Source organism: Podarcis raffonei, chromosome 7 (genome assembly GCF_027172205.1).
Source record: "Podarcis raffonei isolate rPodRaf1 chromosome 7, rPodRaf1.pri, whole genome shotgun sequence".
NCBI classification, from domain to species: Eukaryota; Metazoa; Chordata; class Lepidosauria; order Squamata; family Lacertidae; genus Podarcis; species Podarcis raffonei.
This window is the reverse complement of record NC_070608.1, coordinates 17640478-17664891: the sequence shown is the minus strand read 5'-3', so window position 1 is coordinate 17664891 and position 24414 is coordinate 17640478. Positions and strand designations below refer to the sequence as shown.

At 40.9% G+C, this 24414-nt stretch overlaps 1 protein-coding gene across 6 annotated transcripts in view; it reads right to left on the bottom strand.

The window, feature by feature from the left end:
* The window catches only part of TRPS1 (transcriptional repressor GATA binding 1), a 238835-nt gene that overhangs the window by 145937 nt on the left and 68484 nt on the right, over window positions 1–24414 (bottom strand). For 5 of the 6 annotated variants that reach the window (XM_053395410.1, XM_053395413.1, XM_053395415.1 and 2 more), the window contains one exon: window positions 4981–6110. In XM_053395410.1, coding sequence (XP_053251385.1) covers window positions 4981–6110 — 1130 coding nt within the window. The remainder of the gene's footprint in view (window positions 1–4980; window positions 6111–24414) is intronic. The other variant, XM_053395416.1, reaches the window with a different exon arrangement.

Sequence of the window (24414 nt, the reverse complement as noted above, 5' to 3'; positions counted from 1 at the left end):
ACTCCCATTATCTTTAAAAAATGGTTATCTGGGGCTGTAGTCTTTATCTAAACTGCTACATCAAATCCATGTTTGACTACGCTGCACTGGCTACCCTTGGTTTAGAAAAGCTGTATAGTGGTTTGAACTATAGGGTTTGCCCCCCCAAAAAAGCTCAATTGTCCTAAACTGCCAGAGGTTTGCTACTGTAAAGAGGGTGCCTAATGATACAGGAAGTAGGAAGTTGGTGCTGTGTCTGCTGAGCTCCTGGTTTGTGTCTTGCTCCATCCAGCCAAAAATGTGTGCATCAAATTACCCCTTTCTCTAGACCTGATCTTAGGGCAAAATTAGGACATTTATGAAAAAAAGGTGGATATTCATACACCAATTAGACAGTACAAATTCTTTCTGGTGTAAGGTTTTGTCTACATATTAAAGTAGTATAAAGGTAAAGGTAAAGGTACCCCTGCCCGTACGGGCCAGTCTTGCCAGACTCTAGGGTTGTGCGCTCATCTCACTCTATAGGCCGGGAGCCAGCGCTGTCCGCAGACACTTCCAGGTCACGTGGCCAGCGTGACAAAGCTGCATCTGGCGAGCCAGTGCAGCACACGGAATGCCGTTTACCTTCCCGCTGGTAAGCGGTCCCTATTTATGTACTTGCACCCGGGGGTGCTTTTGAACTGCTAGGTTGGCAGGCGCTGGGACCGAACGACGGGAGCGCACCCCGCCGCGGGGATTCGAACTGCCGACCTTTCGATCGGCAAGTCCTAGGCGCTGAGGCTTTAACCCACAGCGCCTACCCGTGTAGTATAAATTATAATAATTCCAAACAAATGAATTGTGTGAGAGGCTAGCATTATCCATTTGCAGAGATCTACAACATTACAGTTCCTAGGATTCTGTGAAGAGCACAATGACGATTAAGCATTTTTTGAATCAGTTAAGATTTGCAATATGGATTATACCAGATTTCACAGGTTTCATTTAATGTATGAAAGCCTTAGGAAAAACTGGAAGGTGACCTAAATATTTTGATTTAAATCAAACACCTAAATTGAAAACATCAGAACCCGCAATAATTTGTTACAGTACATTGACTTCAGTCTTTGGTTCAACATTAACACCCCAAATTTAATATAAATTAGGGCAAAAAATGCTATTCACAGAATCAGCAATACACACCCAATAGGCATTTATTTCCTGTTGAAAATAGCCATGGAACCTACATCAGGACCAAAGTGGGTGTCAAAGGGCTAAAGCCCCCTAAGCTCCACATTAGGATGCCAATTCAGATCACCCCCACAAAAATCTGGAATTTGTTTTTATAATTCATAAAATTATTAATTTAACAAATGGTATGTCATATACCTAGGCCCTTACTGATTGAGTGTGGAGAGAGAAAAGAGACTTGGTAAAATGCAAAAGTTTGATGAATTTAATCGAAGAAATATGGAAGAAAGAAACGAAGCAGGGTGTTTTTTTTACACACACACACACACACCAGTAAACTGATAAAGGCAGCAGGACATTTATGTAAATTTTATTCTCCTTTTTTAAGTTTTCTAAATATTAAAGATGAAAGAATAAATAGGATTTAAACCAGATTTTAATCAGAACTACATCTGGGATTTTTGTAAACAATCTACATCAAGTTAAGCAATACAGGAGAACTACTTTCTCAATATGCTATTTAGTATTGATAAAATTGTGTGTGCCTTCATTGCTTTCTTTCTGTCATGATTGAACTTACTCAAAATATGACTTGCACCAAGATACTGTTACATGATGCAAGTCCCAGGTTCAGTCATCAAACTCCTGATTTTCCTTGTGACGTTTAGGTGATCAGAGCATTTTGTGGACTCAGGTACTCCATCCCCTTCCCTACCACTCTCCTGTACAAATTTCCCCTGCCTCCATAAGTGTGCTTTAGCCACATGTAGCTTTTTATGTTTGCATTGCAGAAAACCATGGTTAATCAGGTTTTTTAATTCCTTGTTTTAAACACTGATTCCAGGCCCGGTTACTGTTCCTATTAAACATGGTTAGCAACAATGCAGATGGAACCCTCTTCTTCTTCTTCTTCTTCTTCTTCTTCTTCTTCTTCTTCTTCCTATTATTATTATGAAGTGGCAAAACTAGACAGGTTGCTTGAGAGGGAGCAGTTAGGAAGAGAAAGAAGGTTGTTGCCAAGTTGTAGTAAGAACAAGTGCTACTTCTGAAAAGGTCCATAGAGAATTGCCTACTCAGGGCAGCAGTTTCATTTTCTAACTGTTCTTGCTTTGTGCTGCTGTAGTTTGGCAAACTATTTTGAGTAAGGCATCAAAACTATCCAGGATTAAGCCAGAATGCTGGGCTCAGATGTAATGGCAAATGTTTCTTAAAACACACCAAGATTCGTAAGCCAACAATAAACCATGGTTTGTTGTAATGAACTAAACCATGGTTGGTTGCTCAGAGTGGGTTTGGACATTCAGGCAAGCCACAAGAAGGCTAAACAATGGCTTAGCATTCCATATGAATGCAGTCTGCACCTTGATGATTTATACTAAAGGAACCATTTTCAAGAGGCTCACTTGGACAAAAGTTTAACAATCCCAGATGCCCTGGGCTGTATTCAGTGCTGCAGACTGTGCTCATTCAGTGCTCATGCAACAGATTTCTGTGTGTGCAACGAAGCTTCCCTTCCTCTCCCGTCCCTACCAACCCTCTCATAAACCCACAAAATCAGATTGGAAGAGGGGGCGGGGCTGGAGCAGATAGGAGGGGATACAAGGAAAGAGAAAGAATGGAAATCTTGTTCCACAAGCAGGACTCTGTCCACACAGTGTTGGTATAACCTGGTGTCACAGACATACTATTCAAATTAACGATTAAAAATGAAATTGTGAACTGATTATAATACATTTAACCCAGTTTAACATTTTTAAAGCTTTATCTTAAAACCAAAGTTTTAAAGCTGACAAGCTTGTATATAGAGAAATATTATATTTTGCAGAATCTGGTATAAACTTTTTTAAAAAATTAATAAAAAATATAGTAAAAAGGAATAGAAAGAACAATGAAAACTTTGATCATATACGGTATATTTTACAGAGCAACCATCTAAAAAAAGAGATCATATGGGTTTTTTGGGGTAAAGTATACGTAAATATATATACAGAATAAATGCTGGGTTGTTGTGCCAGAAGGTTTGTAGAATTCTAGCCAAGATTTTTTGAAGCTCAAGAGCCTAATTTTAGGTTCCCAAAAGCATATTTAGTCACCTAAATAAGTGGTGTGATTTTTTTCCAACGGTATTATGTACCATTGACGTCAACGGGAACTATATGACACTCGGTTCTTTTGAAAACTAGGCCAATAATCAAAAGGTCTAAATATAAAAATCCACTTTGGGGAATAAAAAACTATTATCTTTTCCTGGGAAGGGACATCTTAATTTAAGCAGACAAAAACATCGGCTAAAGCTTTCTCTGCAGAAGAGTATTCTCAGTCACCTGAAAGATCTTAAGACTTAAGAAAGGCCGTTCAAAGTGTGGTCAAAGTGCTGTGTAGTCAAGTTTTCCAATATGGCCCAGAGCTGCACTAATAAAAATAAATTATAATACCACCTAAGACACAGAAACAACTTTTCATCTTCAAAGCTGTTTACAATTGTTAACCAATTAATCCTAACAGCACCCCTACGGCCCGCTTGCATCGTAAGGGGGTGATACATGCTGGAGCCTGTAACTTGTGTGGGCCACAGCTGTTAGTTACATATGAGTAACAGGCGCCATTAATTTATGGGCTCCTCAGATCTAGTCAATACAGCTGACAGTTGAGCAATGTCCAGGTACTTTCCTCTTTTATCTCAACTGAATAGCTCTATTATAGTGTAGGTCCCTCCTTTTTCATTTCATGAAGCCTATTCAGCGTGTTCTCAAGATGCCCACGTTTCGTTTTCTGTAGCACAGGGGTAGACAACGTGCCGCTCTCCAGATGTTGCTGGAGGGCAAATCTTGTCTCTCAGGCTTACTCACAAAATGGCTTACTCACAAAATGGCTTGAGATGATGGCACTTAAGGCAAGGCCTCTGAAGCTGATCCTAGAGCCTGGCCAGATCTATACTGGATGAAGCAGTGCTTTAGGTAATCAGGATTAGCAGATCTGGGGAATACAGGGGCTATTCCATTTCTTTCTGAAGTTTTTCTTCTTCCACGAGGCTCTTACGTTTTAAGAAAATAGTTACTTCCTTCACTTTCATAGACTTATGGGTTAACTAGAGTATTCTACAAGTTGTCCTTTTCTGATATGAAAATTGTGCTACATCAAAGGTAGTCAATGTAGTGCTCTCTAGATCATGGGTAGGCGAACTAAGGCCCGGGGGCCGGATCTGGCCCAATTGCCTTCTAAATCCATCCTGCGGACATGTTTTTACATGAGTAGAATGTGTCCTTTTATTTAAAATGCACCTCTGGGTTATTTGTGGGGCATAGGAATTCGTTCATTTTTCTTTTCAAAATATAGTCCGGTCTCCCACAAGGTCTGAGGGACAGTGGACCGGCCCCCTGTTGAAAAAGTTTGCTGACCCCTGCTCTAGATGCTGTCGGATTACAAGTCCCATCATTGCTGACCATTGGCCAGAGTGGCTGAGGCTGATGAGAGCTGCAATCCAACAATCACTAGAGGGCACCACAATGGCTACCCTTGCCCTTGGCCATCATATTTGAGGGCAGTAGCTCTTGAGAACTAACCTACAGTGCAAACACTCCCGGCTTGCAGCTCCTTGCGTCTTCTCACCCGAAAGGGAGGAGAGAGAAATTACACAAATAGAGGCCTCGAATCAGTTGTTAACTTATTTCCACATGGAAGGGCATGAATGCTCGCAATTGTCTGAAGGGATCAAAAGCTGGATAAGCATCTGAACGGGCCCTATGTGTAGGTAAGCTCCCATATTTAAACCTTAAGCTCCCACATTTAAACCTTAATGCTAAATAGCACACGCAATCACTTTTTTTTTACCTGTAGTGTCGAGAAATCTCCTCTTCTACCTGAGTGACAAAGTCACATTTGGTGCACGTGTGGTCTTTGCTTTCTTTGACACTCAGCAGCCCATCCAACCCTTGCGGGGCATTAGCTTCTTGCTTGACTTCAGTCGCCTGGGCTTCATGTGTGGTTTCATAGTGAAGCAGGAGAACGTCTACATCGGGGGTGGAGAAAGAGCACTGGTGACACTGGTGCTTGACTCTGGAGCCTCCTGGCATCCCAGGGGACAAGTGCAAGAGCAAGAGAGCACAGTGGGAACAATTACTTTTCCTGCAAGCAAAAGGATAAGTAATTTCTCCAAGGTGCTTTTCTGGACTACAGAGGCCTCGGGGACAAAACTGACAGTGCTTAATGGTACACTTGTGAATGTTGTGTAGCTGCTGATAATGACGAAGAAGAGGCCCCACCACTATTACATCTGGGCCATGGCTCTTAGAGTATCTAAAATCACAAAACTGACAATTGTAGCTTGTCACCATGTTGTCCTCCACTCCTGAGCTGGAAAAGTCTTTCTTTTTGGCCACGCTAGAGCCCTTCTCAGTCTTTGCTGCTAACTCTCCATCTGAATTTTTGGCTAAGTCATTATGATTAATGACCGACCCCCTTGAGAGCTTGTCATTCCGATCTGGGTGAGGGCCCCCTGCCTGGCTCCCCCCATGGTGCTTGCTGTAATGTTCTAACAGTTTCAGAGAGCTGGATGATTCACAACTAAAGCTGCAGAATTTGCACCAGTAGTAACTGGAGGCATCCGTACCGTTTTGTCTTGAGGATTCGAGAGGTTTGATGGGAACTGAGTAACCAACTGGAGTGTCATCTCCTGCTTTTATGGTGATCTTGTCCTGCCACTTTCCCAAATCTGCAGCCTCACATGATCGAACAGTAGGACTGGATTTGCTCGAGTTCCTGTCTGAGGCTTTGCTGGATTCAGAGGCAGGAACGGTGGATTTTATCTTGTTTGGGTGGGTCTGCAAGAAGTGTTGCTCCAGCTCTGTCGATGAATTGCCCATGTAGGTGAAATTGCAGAACTTGCAGCGGAAATACTTGGTGTTCCCCTGGCAATCTGGAGTTTTGCGTCCAATGCCAATAAAGGTCCCACCTAAAGTCACCTATGAAAGATGAAAAGGAGAACGTTCATTAACCATTGCGTGTTTTTTGTTTCCTAGGAAGGATACAAAAATAGGGGAAAAAACCAAAATAATGGTTAAGAATATTAATCTGTGCACACTGTATTATAAATCACTGTGAAACACGCACACACAAAATTCATGTTGTTCTTTCATCCCCAAATTACAGTTACCATTTACTAGGCAAGCCTAGGCAGATGTCTGAGATAACACTTGCATGGAATAACATTTTTATTGAATAAGTTGGTGCTGCCTTAAGTGCATCTGTTCAAGTGAGGGGGGAAATAGCAGGGGGCAAAGGAAGGAATAGTTAAGAGTGATGGACTGGAACCTGGAAAACCAGGCTTCAAATACCCACTTGGCCATGAAGCGCACTGGGTGGGTGCAGTCAGTCTCTAAGCCTGCAGGGTTACTAATGAGGATAAAGAGGAATGAGGGGAGAATCATGTATACCACCCTGTAGCAATATTAAATCATGCTAGAAGAATATAAGAAACTTAGCAGCATAATATCATAAAAGAGCCTGCTGGTTCAGTGTCCATCTGGGCCAGCATCCTGCTCTTGCAGTAGCCAACTAAATGCCCATGGGAAGACTGAAAACAGGACCTGAAGGACCCCTTGTGAGTCCCATCCACTGGCATTAAGGCATACTTCCTGTGACAGCAGAGGCCAAACACAGCCTTATCCCCCCATGAATTTGTCATTCAAAGCCATCCAAGTTGGCGGGCATCACTGCTTCTTGCAGGAATGAATTCCAGAGCTTATCTACGCAGTGCAAGGTGACCAGGAAAACAAAGCATGAGAAGTAGATGTGTGAAGAGCCGTCACTCCTATAGTGTCTCGTGGACTGGATTTACCAGGAAGCACCGAGAAGCAGAGCATGGATGAAAGCACAGGAGACTGAAGGCAGTCAGCAAGGCGCATTGCCAAGATGGTTACATGAGGAGTAGCCAGCTGCACTAGGAGCTTTATTTATTTATTTATTTATTAAAAAAGATATTTATTAAAATTTTCAAAGTTAATACAAAGATATAAAAAATCAAAAAGAAAAAGAAAAAAATACGAAAAAACAGAAAAACCAAGATACATAAAAATTAAAAACACATTAAGTTCACAATAATTTACTTTCATTCACATATTTTCCCGACCTCCTCATACCTCCCCTTTTTGTATTCCAATTCAAATTATTGATTCAGCAAATCCTTAACCATAATTCTTAACCTAATTCCACCTCTCTCTTTTTTTCCCTATCCCTCAGAACATTACAGCTGAAAACCTCTTAAATTCCATCCAACATCATTCTAACATTCATTAATTTTACAATATTTCTGTAAATAATCCTTAAATTTCTTCCAATCTTCTTCCGCCGACTCTTCTCCCTGGTCACGGATTCTGCCAGTCATTTCTGCCAATCCCATGTAATCGATCATCTTCAACTGCCATTCTTCCAGAGTGGGCAAATCCTGTGTCTTCCAGTACTTTGCAATAAGTATTCTTGCTGCTGTTGTAGCATACATAAAAAAAGTTCTCTCCTTCTTTGGCACCTGTTGGCCAACTATGCCTAGAAGAAAGGCCTCTGGTTTCTTCAGGAAGGTATATTTAAATACCTTTTTTAGTTCATTATAAATCATTTCCCAGAAAGCCTTAATCCCCGGGCACGTCCACCAAAGGTGAAAGAATGTACCTTCACTTTCCTTACATTTCCAGCATTTATTATCGGGCAAGTGATAAATTTTTGCCAGCTTGACTGGGGTCATGTACCACCTGTATATCATTTTCATAATATTCTCTCTTAAGGCATTACATGCCATAAATTTCATACCTGTGGTCCACAACTGTTCCCAGTCAGCAAACATAATATTATGTCCTACATCTTGTGCCCATTTAATCATGGCTGATTTAACCGTCTCATCCTGAGTGTTCCATTTCAGCAGCAAGTTATACATCTTTGACAAAATCTTAGTTTTAGGTTCTAACAGTTCTGTTTCCAATTTTGATTTTTCCACCTGGAAGCCGATTTTCTTATCCAAATTATATGCCTCCATTATCTGATAATAATGAAGCCAGTCTCGCACTTTGTTCTTCAGTTTCTCAAAACTCTGCAATTTCAGTCTATGACCTTCTTGTTCCAAAATTTCCCAATATTTCGGCCATTTGGCCTCCATATTGAGCTTTTTCTGTGCTTTCGCTTCCATCGGTGACAACCACCTTGGGGTTTTATTTTCCAATAAGTCCTTATATCTAATCCAAACATTAAACAACGCTCTCCTGACCATGTGGTTTTTGAATGCTTTATGTGCTTTAACCTGGTCATACCACAAATCTGCATGCCACCCAAATACATTGTTAAAACCTTCTAAATCCAGAATGTCTGTATTCTCAAGAAGCAGCCAGTCTTTCAGCCAGCAAAATGCTGCTGATTCATAATAAAGTTTAAAGTCTGGCAGGGCAAATCCACCCCTTTCCTTTGCATCCGTTAATATCTTAAATTTTATTCTAGGCTTCTTGCCCTGCCAACAAATCTAGGAATATCTTTCTGCCACTTCTTGAAACAGTCCATCTTGTCCACAATTTGCAATGTTTGAAATAAAAACAACATTCTAGGCAATACATTCATCTTTATAGCTGCAATTCGGCCCAACAAAGAAAGCTTCAAATTTGACCAAATTTCTAAATCTTTTTTCACTTCCGTCCAACCTTTTTCATAGTTATCTTTGAACAAGTTCCCATTTTTAGCTGTCATATTAATCCCCAGATATTTCACCTTCTTAACCACAGTCAGACCTGTTTCATTCTGGAACCTCTCTCTTTCAATCAGTGTTAGATTTTTCTCTAACACCTTAGTTTTTGCCTTATTCAGTTTAAATCCTGCCACCTGACCAAACTCTTGAATTAGTTCCAAAACCCTTTTAGTACTAGATTCTGGCTCCTGTAACGTTAAGACTAAGTCATCTGCAAAAGCACTAGGAGCTTTATTAACCCCCAAAGCAATGGAAATAAAATATTTCGCCAAAACACCAACCCCAGTTATCTCAACACTAGCCTTTAGTTTCCTTTTGTGCCTCTGCATAAAGTGTGGCCAGCATCAAACTACACACTTGTCAACTAGGTTTGGTCCTTTTACTAGACTACACTGTGCTGAAGGGTAGGCCTGAAAAGAGGTGTTTTGAAGGGTAAAAAAAGTATGTTTTGCTCATTGGCTGCTGAATTGATGTCTACATTTACCCTTTGATATACACATGTCACAAAAGTGAGGTGGCTCAAGTCAAATCCCTAGTAAGAGAGACTCTGGCAGAAGCTATCTCCAGCCCACTGGAAAGAAGCTAAAACTAATTTCAGTCTACAGAGAATGCTACACAAGGTGTGTTCAAGGACTAGGTTTTCTTAATGTAGAGTTCCCTCAAGAAAGTCACAACACAGCAAAAGCACAGAAGGAAAGGACAAAGAACTTTTCCGATGTCCAGAAATCATGACATCTCTAAGAACGCATTGCTTCATAGTTAAGCCTCAAGTGTTCTTATGATCTGATGATCACGTATCGTGGAAGGAAAGGAACACGGCTTCTTCAGGCTTCTGTTAATAAACTCTTACACTTTCGTACCAAATTGTCCGGCCCTTCCCATGAGTCTGCCACAGCTGCCTTGTGACACTGGAACAGTCCTTGACATCTAAATTGCAATCCTCCAATGTCTATTAATCAGAAAATCCTATTCTCATCAATGGGAAAATACTCACAGTAGGATTATAGCCTGTTTAGAAAGCCAAAGGGGAGGAAGAAAGTGTGAATGGAAAGTGAGAAGGAGAAGCTGGCTTCATAACTACAATGTCATCATTGCTTTACTTCTTGTGCTGAGACTGTGAAAATGTGCATGCTATCCATATTTCAGAAATTAATCCTTCAGAAACACTCTATACACACTGGAATCCACCCACCAGCCTACTCCAGTTTTCTCCTTAATAACTACACTCATAACGGGAGGCTGGGATTCAGCAATGTACCTCTTTGGATTTTGATCCCTTACCGAAAGACTATAAATTTTCAGCAAACACTCTGTAATGGAAGAACAGATTTTAATTTCCCCAACTGCAAAGTAAATTACTACTTTTCTGGGTGATTCTCTCATACTACATTAGGCAAATAAAGATATGCTTCCCCACCCCTTTGACAGCTGTGCCACAAAGGAGCCACGTGATCCCTGTTCATTACAGAACTGCACCATACGGAAAGATTCAGATGCATGAAGAGCATGCAATGTAAACATTTTAAAATGCATATAATATAAACGCCTTTTAGCTATTTAGCTGGAGAAAAGACGGCACTTCTTCTCCTTATGCTGCAGAGCTAAGCAGAGCTCGTGTGGTGAGTCAATAAATTGCTAAATGGCATTGCAAAAAAATGAGTTGATTTTGGCCCTCTCTATTTAAGTAAACACGATTTCAAAAAGACGGGTTAAGACTCCTTTTTTCCATTGTGAAGTTAATAAAGGCATCCTAAATAATGGCTAGAAACAATCACTGGGAATGGAATAAACCAGGTGCCAGGGAGCCTGGACTCTTAAAAATAGGAAGCTGGCGCCAAGGGATTTAAATAATTCCGGGTGCCTAAATATTTGGTGGCTGGCTCCTTGGAATTTATATTATTTACTCACCCTTTGCTACTGCTCAATCTAAAGTCAGGTGCCACTAGGAAACCTGGAAACACTAATAGGATGCGAGAGCAGCAAGTAGTTTATGCAGAGACACTCGTGCCATACCAAAATCCTTCAGGTCCTAGATAACAGATAGTCTATGCCATGCCAGTGAACACCACAAAGTCTTCAGATCTGCATAATGCACTTAGTCTTAGCAACATGTTACTGAGGGAGGTTGCATTAGGCTAGTCCTCTTTGGCGAATGCTTTCCCACCAACCAGCCAGTCAACAGGTTTGCCTGGCTACTCCAGATCTTTGGAGAAGTTAAAAGTGAGATTTTCCAAGAGCCAGCAAAAACTTTGAGCTGGCACTGATGTTAGTCCTACTGAAATTGCCTTTGACAAAATAAGATTCTGATCTATTTTGTCCCCTATACCAAAGGATTCAGGTGAACGATAATGTAGTCACTATCTCACTGTACACTTTCCATAACCCTGTGAGATGGCTGCACCAAGAGAGGGTGACTTTCCCTTTATTATGTGCCATTTACTTATTAACATTCACAAGCCACTCTATAAACCAGACATCTCAGCTCAAGTTTCCAACCAAAATGCTCCCTTTTCGAAATTTAGAGGAAAGAGCATTTTCACTGATTTCTAAGTTAGTACAAACGTTTGTTGTGCTGCTCTACATTTAGATAAGTGCTGCCTTTTCCTGCAAACACCACCCTGAGAAACATTTGATCTGCCTAAAGACACATTTACAAGAGAAAAAGAAACAGTTCAGAAATGCTGTGGCTTTGCCATTCAAGAAACCCTGGAAATTAGCTTTGAAGGCTTCTAGAACACTGCTTTAAAATACAGTGGTACCTCGAGTTACAAACGCCTCAGGTTACAAATGCTTCAGGTTATAAACTCCGCTAACCTGGAAGAGTTACCTCAAGTTGAGAACTTTGCCCCAGGGTGAGAACGGAAATCGTGTGCCGACAGCAAGAGGCCCCATTAGCGAAAGCACGCCTCTAGCTAAGAACAGTTTCAGGTTAAGAACGGATCTCCAGAACGAATTAAGTTCGTAACTAGAGGTACCACTGTAACTCTCAGGATTTTTGGAGAGGAGGGGCTGGGAACAACATATCCTGGTAGCTAAACTACCTTAAAACTAGCTTAAAGTTCGTAGTGCAAATCTTCCCTAACTTACAGTGGCAGCTGCTGGCATTCTAGGCTAGTGATCAAGAAACAAAGCAAGTACAGTACTGAGTTGCCAGTCAAGCAGGTATGAATTGTCTATGAGCTGCATAAAAAGGTAAAGAGACCCCTGACCATTAGGTCCAGTTGTGGCTGACTCTGGGGTTGCGGCGCTCATCTCGCTTTATTGGCTGAGGGAGCCGGCGTACAGCTTCCGGGTCATGCGGCCAGCATGACTAAGCCACTTCTGGCGAACCAGAGCAGTGCACAGAAACGCTGTTTACCTTCCCGCCAGAGCGGTACCTATTTATCTACTTGAATTGTGACGTGCTTTCGAACTGCTAGGTTGGCAGGAGCAGGGGCTGAGCAACGGGAGCTCACCCCGTTGCGGGGATTCGAACCGCCGACCTTCAGATCAGCAAGTCCTAGGCTCTGTGGTTTAACCCACAGCACCACCCGCGTCCCATGAATTGCATAGTTCTACTTCAATAACTAGTTTCTCAAAATGAAGTGCTAGGCCATAGTCTTAGGATTTATAGCCAAGTGGAACCCTTTTAGTCCCCTTGTGCCAGTAGAACTGCCAGGAGAACTGGCGGTGCCTCATTGTAACAGAGATGAAGGCAGAAAAGTCACTCTTCTTGAAAGTGGCACACAGAGTAAGACGCTTGAGCCTCATTGCCAAAGGCTCTGGGCTCAGGCATCCCCAACCTTCGGCCCTCCAGGTGTTTTGGACTACAATTCCCATCATCCCTGACCACTGGTACTATTAGCTAGGGATCATGGGAGTTGTAGTCCCAAAACAGCTGGAGATCCAAGTTTGGGAAACCCTGCTCTGGCTCAATATCCAAAATCACCAAGCCCTAGGAGGTGAACAACTGAATTCTTATTCTCGGTAGGATTTCATTCTCTTCTTTCTTGACTTCAAATTTAGTTCACTGTAATGATAGTTGATCAACAAGAATCACCGAGTTAGTGGGCAATTTGCAGCTGCGTCCACAAGCTGCAATTACCAACTATGGTGTGGTCAAAACGGCAATAAACAAAGCAAATGACAATGAAAAAACTATGGAGTATTCCACAGAGCTATAGGACCCTGAAATAAAGTGGCCTCTGTTATACGCTCTGAAGACTTCTTCAAAACAAAGAACTTTTAGTCTTAGGGCGATGCCACACATTCAAAAAATTGTCTGTATGTACCTGGATATAATTTTTGACCTTAATTTCATTGTCAATAACCCTGTAAAGAACAAAAATGAAACAATGTGTGATTTGCTTTTGGGTTTTTTTTAGATTGTACCTGAGGCTGTTAATGTGTTTCAATATAAAGAGTGCGATTTTTCTGTTTGCTTTGGTTTTTTGTTTTCATTTGCCTACATCAAAATTTGCTTTGAAAGTGAATGAATGAATTTATTATTATGGTCACAGACCTGTTCCAGCCCACATACGACATCAAGGAAGTCATAAAACACGATAGGGATACATTTGAATTTGTAATTAGGTATAACAGGGACAATACAGTGGTACCTCAGGTTAAGTACTTAATTCGTTCCGGAGGTCTGTTCTTAACCTGAAACTGTTCTTAACCTGAAGCACCACTTTAGCTAATGGGGCCTCCCGCTGCCACCGCAGCACGATTTCTGTTCTCATCCTGAAGCAAAGTTCTTAACCTTAAGCACTATTTCTGGGTTAGCGGAGTCTGTAACCTGAAGCGTATGTATCCTGAAGCGTATGTAACCTGAGGTACCACTGTACAGATATAGCAACAATTAAAAAATATATAAATTAAAACATAGTCACTAAAATATAACCTAAAATTATCATTTAAGGCCTTAATCATTATGATAGCACAGCTTGCTTTGAAAGTGTATGATCACTTATAGTCCCACAAGACATTAGTGGATATCATGGATACCCTTGCAGGGGTTTGGCTCATTATGCTTCCCATCCATCTTCACTTCTGATCAGTGAGTCTTGTTTGTAACTCAGAGGGCACATTGATTGGAGAAACATCTTATCTTTACCTCTTAATATCCTTCCAATCCTCAACATATAATGAGTAAATCTTCCATTGCCCCACCCCCTTGAGGTATTGGCTAAGGTAGGAATGGGGAACCTGTGCCTCAAGTGATGGCACGGCCAATGGTCAGGATGATGGGAGCTGTATTCCAACAACATCTGAAGGATCTCAGGTTCCTTGTTCTTGAGCTAATGGTGGATCCTCATCACTATTTTTGACTTTTGATCGCCAGTGTGATCAGGCTCCACTTAGAATCAGGACTGTGGAAATAATGCAACATGCATTGTGAACAAAAGGCAATGTAAACCCAGTTATTCCTGATGAAACTTTCACTTTACTCCATTCCACTTAAAGACCATGGCAAGAGGATAATTCCACAAAGAATACTGAAATTGCAAGAGTCAAGACCTAACACTTCTAGAGACCTAGGACCCTGTAGTGGCTGAAAAAGCTTCCTCAATGTACAGCATCATATCTGAATGGCTATGACTGCTTCCCATCACTACATCTGGGGGGACACTTGTATTGTGAAAAACAAAGGACAAGAAACTTGTGCATCTAGTTGTGATTGACTAGATACATTTCTATTGTCTGTCAAAGCATGCACTTGCATTGTTTTTGTATTTTCATTGGAGTCTGACAAATATGTCAGCTGTCAAAAAAAAACCCAAATCATTCTCAAGTGACAATAATCACCATCTTTCCTTGAGGCAAGAGTAATGCATGTGAAAAGCCTAGCTGTTATGGGACACCCAATTTCTTTTTATCATTATCATCTATCATTTATTTTCTCTCATAAAAAGCTGCAAGTAGCACAATTTTTGGAGCAAGGCTGAAACTACCAGGAAGCAGGTTAATATTATTTGCAAAACAAATTTGCATCATACTAAAATTGCCTGTTTCAATTGCCATAAAATTGAAACTGAAGAGTATCTGATGCAACTCTTAATATTTTCATAATGTTCTGAGTGGCCAATTCAGATATTTCATCAGCCCATAGTAATGCCTGCTTACTAATATTCTGTTGGGACAACCCAATCAGATGGATGGCATATAAATAATAAAATTATTACTACTACTACTATGACGATGACAACATTATTGTCAGGATCAGAAAAACTTGTTTACAGTATGTCCTGTGCTTGACTGTTACAACAAAATTAATTGAAAACCTAGATGAATTCTGGGGTGCAATGGACTATGACCAGTTAGTATTACATTTCATTGTTTCCATTTAAAAAGAATGTACCCATTCATGGAAGGTAGTAATTGTTATGCAAAAAAGCAGTTTTTCATGCAGTATAAACTATACTTAAAAAACAATCAAGTTAAAAAGAGAGAGAAAGAAACCAGCTTCAATGCAAAATGATTAGCAGAAGCACAAAAGCAGCATGAATACCAAGATCCACTTGGGGTTATTCTGGTCAAATGCACATTTTCAACATTATCTGGATCCATATGGCACAGATCAGTAAAAGGACAGTGTTCAAGTATATAGAAAACCTAGAGAGACAGACATATATGACGATATAAATTACTTGACTCCCTTGCTAGTCCCAAGGACAAATCACTCACCAAATACCATCATATTCCCCAATATACTCTCCTTACCACCCATTTACTGGCCAAATAAAAAGGTAAAGGTACCCCTGACAGTTAGGTCCAGTCGCAGACGTCTCTGTGGTTGAGCACTCATCTCGCTCTATAGACTGAGGAATCCGCCATTTGTCCGCAGACAGCTTCCAGGTCATGTGGCCAGCATGACTAAGCCGCTTCTGGCGAACCAGAGCAGTGCACAGAAACACTGTTTACCTTCCCGCCGGAGCAGTACCTATTTATCTACTTGCACTTTGACGTGCTTTTGAACTGCTAGGGGGCAGGAGCTGGGACCGAACAACAGGAGCTCACCCCGTTGCAGGGATTCGAACTGCCGACCACAGCCCCAGCCCTAATTCCTGGAGATATAAAGTGACTAGCCAATTCATACCCTGCCATACGTCTCTTGTATCTCCCCACACGATCTAAAAATCACTTACTCCAATTTTTAGACCACTCTTAACTACCACAGAATGTACACAGTTACTTTTTTAAAAGAAACCTACAGTATTCTTTAGCAGCAGAAACAGGAGGAGTTTGTGGGACACTTAGAGAAGTGTAGGAGGGGAAGGCCCATGGGTCTATCTATGGCACAGAACAGATTCAAATCTTACACTTTTGCATGCTCTCTGCCTTAGAAGTCTGAAGGCTAAATTGCACCAATACCAAGTGGGAGTGTGCATATGCAATTTAATGAATAATGCACAGCCTCTCATTCTTTGAACTTGCCATGTGGCATCCTTTAAAAAAAATTTGCATCCTTGACCTGTAGGAGATCAGCATATGAAGCAATAAACCTCACCCAAGTCTCCCTTTCACTGCCATGAAGACACAGCCAAAGGTGGAGGTACAGTCAATATAGGGGAAGATTATATGCAGACATGTCTACAGAATGGGTTTGTTTTCAGCAAGGGCTCAAACATCTTAGGGTCCCATTCAAACTTTCTTTATAGCTTTGCAATAGGAACCACTGGAAACCCACATATTCAGGAGCTTCTAAATGCTATGGATGTACCATGCAGACACATTGCCAGCAGTCTCTATGTGAAAGCTGTAACTTCTCATTCAGTCTAAATTCTAGGAGGGAACATTAGGTTGGTTACCGGATGGGCAATCTGAACATATTATGCCTGTGTTTTATTAGCTCCAATGGCTCCCAAATTTCCAGGCCCAATTTAAAGTGGTAGATTTAATCCTTAGAGCACTAAATGACACGGAACCCAGAAGACTGTCTTCACCCTTATGTATCTGTCCAAACCTTAAGATTATTTTAGGAGGCCCTAGGTGCCTCCACCAAACAAATGAGGAAGTTAATTGCCAGAAAGAGTCTTCTTTTGAGCCTACTCCTTCCATATTTAAATCTCCCCATTTATTGTGAGATGCCCAGAGAACTCTATTCTGGATTAAGGGGCATAAAAATGTTGTTAAATAAATAAGTCCATATCAGAAGCCTGAAGGTCTCCAAGCACTGATCATCACATTGCTAAGATCAGTTAGACTTTTTATGGGCAACAGACTTCCTTTAGGACAGGTGGGCAGAGCTCAGGAAGTAAAAGACCTTCCTCCCTAAATGAATTTCTCTCTCTTGTAGGGAAGGTCTTTTAGAGTATAGCCCTGTAGGGCATGTGAATGTCGGAAATCTTGAAGGGTGTGAAGATACTGTTTAATGCACACACAGAGAGAATAATTGGAGTGGTTCCTAGGACTTCAATGAATGCCTGGCTTTCTGGAAGAAAACAGGTTATGAATCACTCTGAGTTGGACAAACTGATGGAGATTTCCATTTTTAAAAATTCTTTCCATCAGCTAAGAATTAATCCAACTAAATGAAGTTGCAAAATCAAATGGCAGCAAACCTTCCAATTACTTAGGTCACAATTTTCAACCTTTAATCAGGAAGTGAAAGGCTTGAGATCCTTTACCAATCCCGAGTCACCCAGTCTCCCGCATTCAGAATGGCATTAACTCCCGCATTCAGAATGGCATTAATCCCACAATTAACAAAGTTCACCGTGTTATGCAGGTCAGAACAGATGCTAAGATTTATAGCAAGATCTGTAGCACCGCCTTCAGCTTTGATAACAGAGAGTGCTTTTGTGTTATAGCTGTCTTCTGTGAATGGAACAGAGTTCACATACACAGCAATAGGTTCTCCCAATTTTACTTCCATCTGAAGTCTCCTGTGTCCCTCTAAATATGTTCCTGGGTCTTGGGATATGGGGCAGTGGGCTGCAGATAAAAGAGAATTGGTGGCCACACTGTTCTTAGGATTTCAAGCCACAGTCTAAATATAACATGCCAATATGACGAAGGTCTCTGAAATATTTTACTTCTTCCAGAAGATTGGGAAGACCTTCACTGTATCTTATGAGAATTATTGTGGACCTATCAGGATTTCCTAATTTGAGATGGGTTTGCAATTCCTGCACACTGGGAGAATCAGACCAAACTGGCCCACACCAATCTACATGACTGATAGAGACCAGCACAGTCAACCTGTGGATGATCATTTCAAATGCCTCCAGTGATCATGGCTTCAAACTAACAGCATTGAAAGTACTGAAAAAGACTCTGAACATGTATCATAAGTAAAAACATAAATTAGGATAATAGTCAGCAGAACGCTCAAGTTCACTTAACCTTGCCATGAGAACATGAAGAGTCCTGTTGGATCAGAGCAAGGGTCCATTTAGTAAAGCGTCATGATGATTACAGTAGTCAAGCCAGTTGCCTCTGGAGAATGCCCAAGTAGGCAATAAAGCAATACCTGCCCCAATTTCTTCTCCTTGCAACTTGTTTTCAGTTGCACATTATTGGAAGTTCCAGTTAGATGTTGTGGATAACAGCAGTTGATGGGCCTAGCCTTCATTAATTTGTCTAATCCCCTTTTAATGACAGCCAAACCAGTGGCATGTTCTGGCGGTGCATGTTCCGGCAGCAAATTTCATCAATTGGAGTTGGGTATCTTGGGTCCTCCAGATGTTGTTGGACTATAGCTTCCATTATCCCTGACCACTAGTCTTGCTGGCTGGAACTGATAAAGAGTTGGGAGTCCAATAACCCCTGGAAGCCATCACATTTGGTATTCCTGCTTTAGCCTTTAAGGAAAGGCAGGTGCCTGAACTCTTTTGATCATTCTGGTTACTCTTTGAGGGACTTTTTTCCAATTCTACTGTCTACCTTTTTAAACCAAGGTGACAGGAACTGTACAAAGGACTCTGAATGCAGCCACACCATTATCAAGTCTTCAATGACTATATGGAGATCAATTCTGTCTCTGCCTCTCTCTTTTGTGCAAGTTTATTTACGAATACTTCTAGATGACAGCAGTGCTTTGAATATGGAATCAAAATAGAATCCATATCAGATTAGCTACCCCAGAATAATGGGGTGTTGTTAATATAGATAAATCAGAGTGCATGTACAAGTTGTTACCATCCACTGAAACATTACAGAGGAAGGGGGAACTAGTGAAACTCTTACTCTGCTCTCAGCCCCTCCAATTAGGTTCATGCATATTAAACCCTCCAATTAGGTTCATGCTTATTCCACTCTGATGTAAACATCTTTCCAGGGTTGGTCTGTTAAAACTTTCAAACAAAGACCCCAATCCTACAATTATTTCATGTGAACGAATTCCTGCACCCACGCCAAGTGCCATATACCCTGCAGGTCCACCGCTATGAAAACTCAAAGCAGGATGATGGCCAAAAGGAATTTGTTCCATTCTAAACAATGTTAAGTATTTTTACTCAATGTTAATCTTTGAAATGAAAAGGGAGAGAAGAAGAAGGGGAGAGGGGGAGAAGGATCGATCTTGGCTGTTCCTTGGAAACTGGATCTGTATAAATCAGTACCCGGAGGCTGCCAAGCTTCTTACGACTGATGCTGCAGACCATGACAGAGAAACAAATCAAGAGGCTAATGAGTTTCAGAAATAAGTTTGCATCCAGCTTGCAAATGAGATTCATATTTCGACAAATGTGACAACGTATTTTAGTTCCTATGGAAGTGAGTCAAGAAAATACAGCACCCGAATGCAGATAATGGCTGGGAGGCTATATACCTGAAATCAGTATGTAAATCCTTAATTAGCTGATAAATTAATAGGCAAGTCCTAATTAACAGATCAAAACAAAAAAGAAGTCTTGGTAACACCACAAGGAAACAATTTTGCATATAGTCTCTACTTGAAGTGCATGGTCATTAAATTTGAAAATGACCATCAAATTCATAAATAGGGGCTTACAATCTAGAGTTGATGCTGACGCGGTATACTCGGTCTCCACCCCAATCATTCTGCCTGGATACTGAGGTTCAGCACTGAGGGCCTTCTGACAGTTCCCTCACTGCGAGAAGCCAAGTTACAGGGAACCAGGCAGAGGGCCTTCTCGGTGGTGGCACCCACCCTGTGGAACGCCCTCCCATCAGATGTCAAGGAAATAAACAACCACCTGACATTTAGAAGACATCTGAAGGCAGTCCTGTTTAGGGAAGCTTTTAATGTTTAATAGATTATTGTATTTTAATAATTTGTTGGAAGCTGCCCAGAGTGGCTGGGGAAACCCAGCCAGATTGGCAAGGTATAAATAATAAATTATTATTATACAGTATTATTACTTTTAGCAATCCCTTTTTCCACCCCAAACATTGCAATGTGAAATGCAACTACATCCAAAATGCAATGTGCAATCCACTTTGAGTATTGGCTGCCATCATGCATGAAAACCACAACGCACACACCATTGGAAGGTATATAGATTGTGGTCCAAGTTTACAGAACAATATAGAAATTGAAGATGATAGATACCATTACTGAAAGTATAGTCCAGATGTTAATTGTTCTTTTTTTCATAAACTAATGAAGAAAAACATTCAACCTTCAAGGGAACATTTTTCAGGATAGTTTGAAGGAACCCCTGTGCACTGCAGATAGTTCAGGGTAAATTTTAGTAAATCTCCATCAACTCTCCATGTCCCATCCATGGCTGAGACACAATCGGTCAGGACAAAAGACCACCTTCTCAGTGGCTACACTCAGATTGTGGAATTAACTTAGTTCATGAGCTCCACTGCACACTATCCTTCACAGTTTGTCACTGACTGGTCTAAACTTCCCTGTTCTGGAAAGTATTTGTCTCACTGGGAATATGATTTTTACATGGTAGACCTTCATTGTAGAATGTTTTTCTCTGCCAAGACTGTTTTAATGCAGTTTTTTTAAATATATATATATATAATCAACATTTATATACCACTTTTCATCACCAAGTGTCCACAGAATGGTTTCACTGTAGTCAGTAAAAACATTTCATTAAAATAATAAAGCATTTAAACAGTACAGCAAATAAAATATCACAAAATCAACACAACCATACAATCATTTCAGTACTACAACATAATACTATCCCATGATTCAGAGCAGATTTAAGCCCAGACTGCCATAACCCCAGGAGAACATATAAATCTTGATTAGCCAATTGGTTCATTATGGATCATGTAGCCCTGTGGAATTCATTTCCTCCTAAGAAGGGGATGCATCACTTCCTCTTTCAAAGTAGTGGAGACCACACCCCTCCCCGCAATGAGACATTAACTACCCAATAGACCCACTCCGCCAAATCCCTCCAGCTACCTGTAAGCAGCCATGAAGTGCAAGGGTCAAGTTGTTGGTCATACTCATCCAAGCCTCTTGTCCACATCTGCAGGCTACATTAACTGAAACTGATCCTTCCAATAAGGGTCAGTCAGTTCTTTGGACCTCCTCTGAAATTATAACCACTAGTGCCACCAAGGAGGCAAGCAATTGTATCTTCATTAAGGTAAGGGACCCCTGACCATTAGGTCCAGTCGTGACCGACTCTGGGGTTGCGGTGCTCATCTCGCTTTATTGGCCGAGGGAGCCAGCGTACAGCTTCCGGGTCATGTGGCCAGCATGACTAAGCCGCTTCTGGTGAACCAGAGCAGTGCACGGAAGCACCGTTTACCTTCCCGCCGGAGCGGTACCTATTTATCTACTTGCACTTTGACGTGCTTTCGAATTGCTAGGTTGGCAGGAGCAGGGACCGAGCAATGGGAGCTCACCCCGTCGCGGGGATTTGAACCGCCGACCTTCTGATCGGCAAGTCCTAGGCTCTGTGGTTTAACCCACAGCGCCACCCGCTCAGCAAATATGTCCAAGCAGGTGACAGGTGGTTCAGATGTTACTGTCTGTGACCAGAACACACTTGTCCTTTAAGCACTCTGAAAAGCACTGATAGGTGGCTGTTTGGATATGAAATTCACTGCCATGGCCACCACGTGATAAGCACATGCTATAGTGCTTATATACTGACCTCACTATCAGATTAGTGTCACTTGTATTCTAGTTTCTGTTTGCTTCCTTATCCAAATGTGCACTCTAGACCTCAATGCTGGAGAGAGCACTTAGGGGCAGCCTTGTTGATGGCATCTCCCCCCCCCAAAAAAAATCCCTATTCCTATTGTGTCATGCCTTTTAGACTGCAAGCCTGGGGGCCTTTTCTGGCTAAAGAGCAGGATACGAATACTTTAAATGAATAAGTATATCCATATATTACTAGACCTGCAGAAGCTTCTGTAGTGTGCTAGTTAAAGCGTGTGAGCTATGAGACAGACGTCCATCATTTAAATCTCACAACAACCAAAATTTAATTAGGTACCCTTATTTAATCCCATCTCTTCGATGTCAGCCTCCATCTACAATATGGCAGTAATGATATTGGCCAGGTTCTTGGAAAAAGTATTAAGATGAAGTAAGTGACACTTGAAATGCAACGTATAAATTAGAAGCATTAAATATACCAGTAACTAAGTTCTACCATTCGTTAAGCATGCTCAAGATTGAAGCTTTAGTTATTCCTCCCCCAAGACTGGGAGTTACTGAATCGCAATCCATTTCAAATGAAACAGCATTGGGGGGGGGGGGGACAACTTCCAGAATAGGCAAGGTCGCAAGACAAATGTGTGGGCACTGGAGGGAATTTCAGCAATCCTTTTACTGCATGTTTATAAAATCTGTTCAGTATTTACTGCGAAGCATGAAAATATTAATCAGTTATTTATCTTCTTACATGTTTGGCATCAACATCTGGTGTATGCACAAGTGGTGAAGTCTAACATTTGGAATGAGTGAATATTTAATGCTCTTTTTCCCCAAACTCACCAGGAAAAGTTAGCATGCGTATATATATCCACACACACACACACACACACACACACACACACACACACACATATGAATGAAAGAAAGAAGATTCCAGAGCCAACTGTTTCTATCAAATAATTACTAGCTTCATATAGGAGTGTCTGGTCTATTTTAGACTATATTTCTGGTTGGAGGAAAGAACTGATCTTAACTAGATTATCTGTGTGCTGTTTCCTACCCCTTTTTTGTCTTCCTTACAGCATTTTGTTGCCAAGCCTTATTAAACGAGTACGGTCTTCATTGATCTGTTTTATTTCTAGTTCTATTTGTTCAATCTGAGATATCACGCACATCTGGTTTATTTCAGAAAATGCCGCCCAGAAAAAGCATTCAGTCCAATCTAATCAAGAACAAACTTGCCCATAAATAACAAAGAACCTAACAATATCACTGTTAGGAAGATGTACGAGAATGCTAAAAAAAAAAAAAAAAATCAAATTCCTGTATATTGACTATCACAATCTTTTTGAAAGCCTGAATCGGTTAGTTAAATAGTACATTCTAAAGAAACACAAAATCAGTTTCTGGATTGCCCACATCTCCCAGTTAATGTTCACACCATTATGCCTGCTCGGAGGTTAATGTTTCTGTGCCCCTTAATCATACGTTCCTACCATCCTTACTGCTGGATCCATCATTAAATATTGCCATTCCCAGGAACTATCACTGTAATTAAAAACTGCTGTGTCTTGTTTAACACATCATGCCAATATTATTTACAAGCCATAGGTTTAGCTTATTATTTGTTTTGCACGTTACATGCAAGAGTACTAGCAGTTTTTGCAACCCAGCATATATTCCAGACAGTCATTTCATAAGAAACCTTTACAGGATAAATTATTGTGAAGGGGTTCACAGAATCTCCCCACAGCCCTGTCATCAGGTGCTGAAATAAACCAAATGTGTGTCACACTGCAGTTTTAACAAGCTACAAACAGAGCCAGCCTTTTTCTACAGAACTGAAACTGTCAAAAGACGCAATAGATCAATTCAACAGGCTTTATAGAATTAACCTGAAGTTTCCAGCAAGCAAAAATTCAAGTTTTCTATATTACTTTGATGTTTTTAGTGAAATGTCTGTGAAATATGTGACTTTAATTATATCACTATTGGTGAGGTTTCTCTTTAACCAAATTATGCCATTCAGACAGCAAACATCGAGACCCAAAAAAGTAAAGCAAAGTAGTTAGGGGGATGTGGCATGATTGAGTCTAACTGAGAAAAAATAGCACTCATAATTTATAATAAAACTATCTCTAGATGAAGTACCACATAGAAAATCATTTAATTTTGTCACTAATAAATTAGTAAATTTGTATTATTGTTTCCAACTGGCCTGATTGCACTTAATTGGACTGCTTCATTTGTGGTTAGCGATACATGCTCTCTTTTGTCCTGCTTACTGGAGAGGGAATGCCATTTAAACAAAAACAAAACAAACCCCCTTTTTAAAAGCATTAAAGGGTACATGGTGGAAGAGCAGAAAGCCACACACTGTACCATGATGGCAAAATAATTAGAATAATATTTATTATTAGCCTACATAACAAGGTGGTTGTGAATGGTAACAGAATTCTAAGGCAAAGCCAGCGCAATGAAAATTAAAAACCTCATTGTGACACGTGGAGACTCC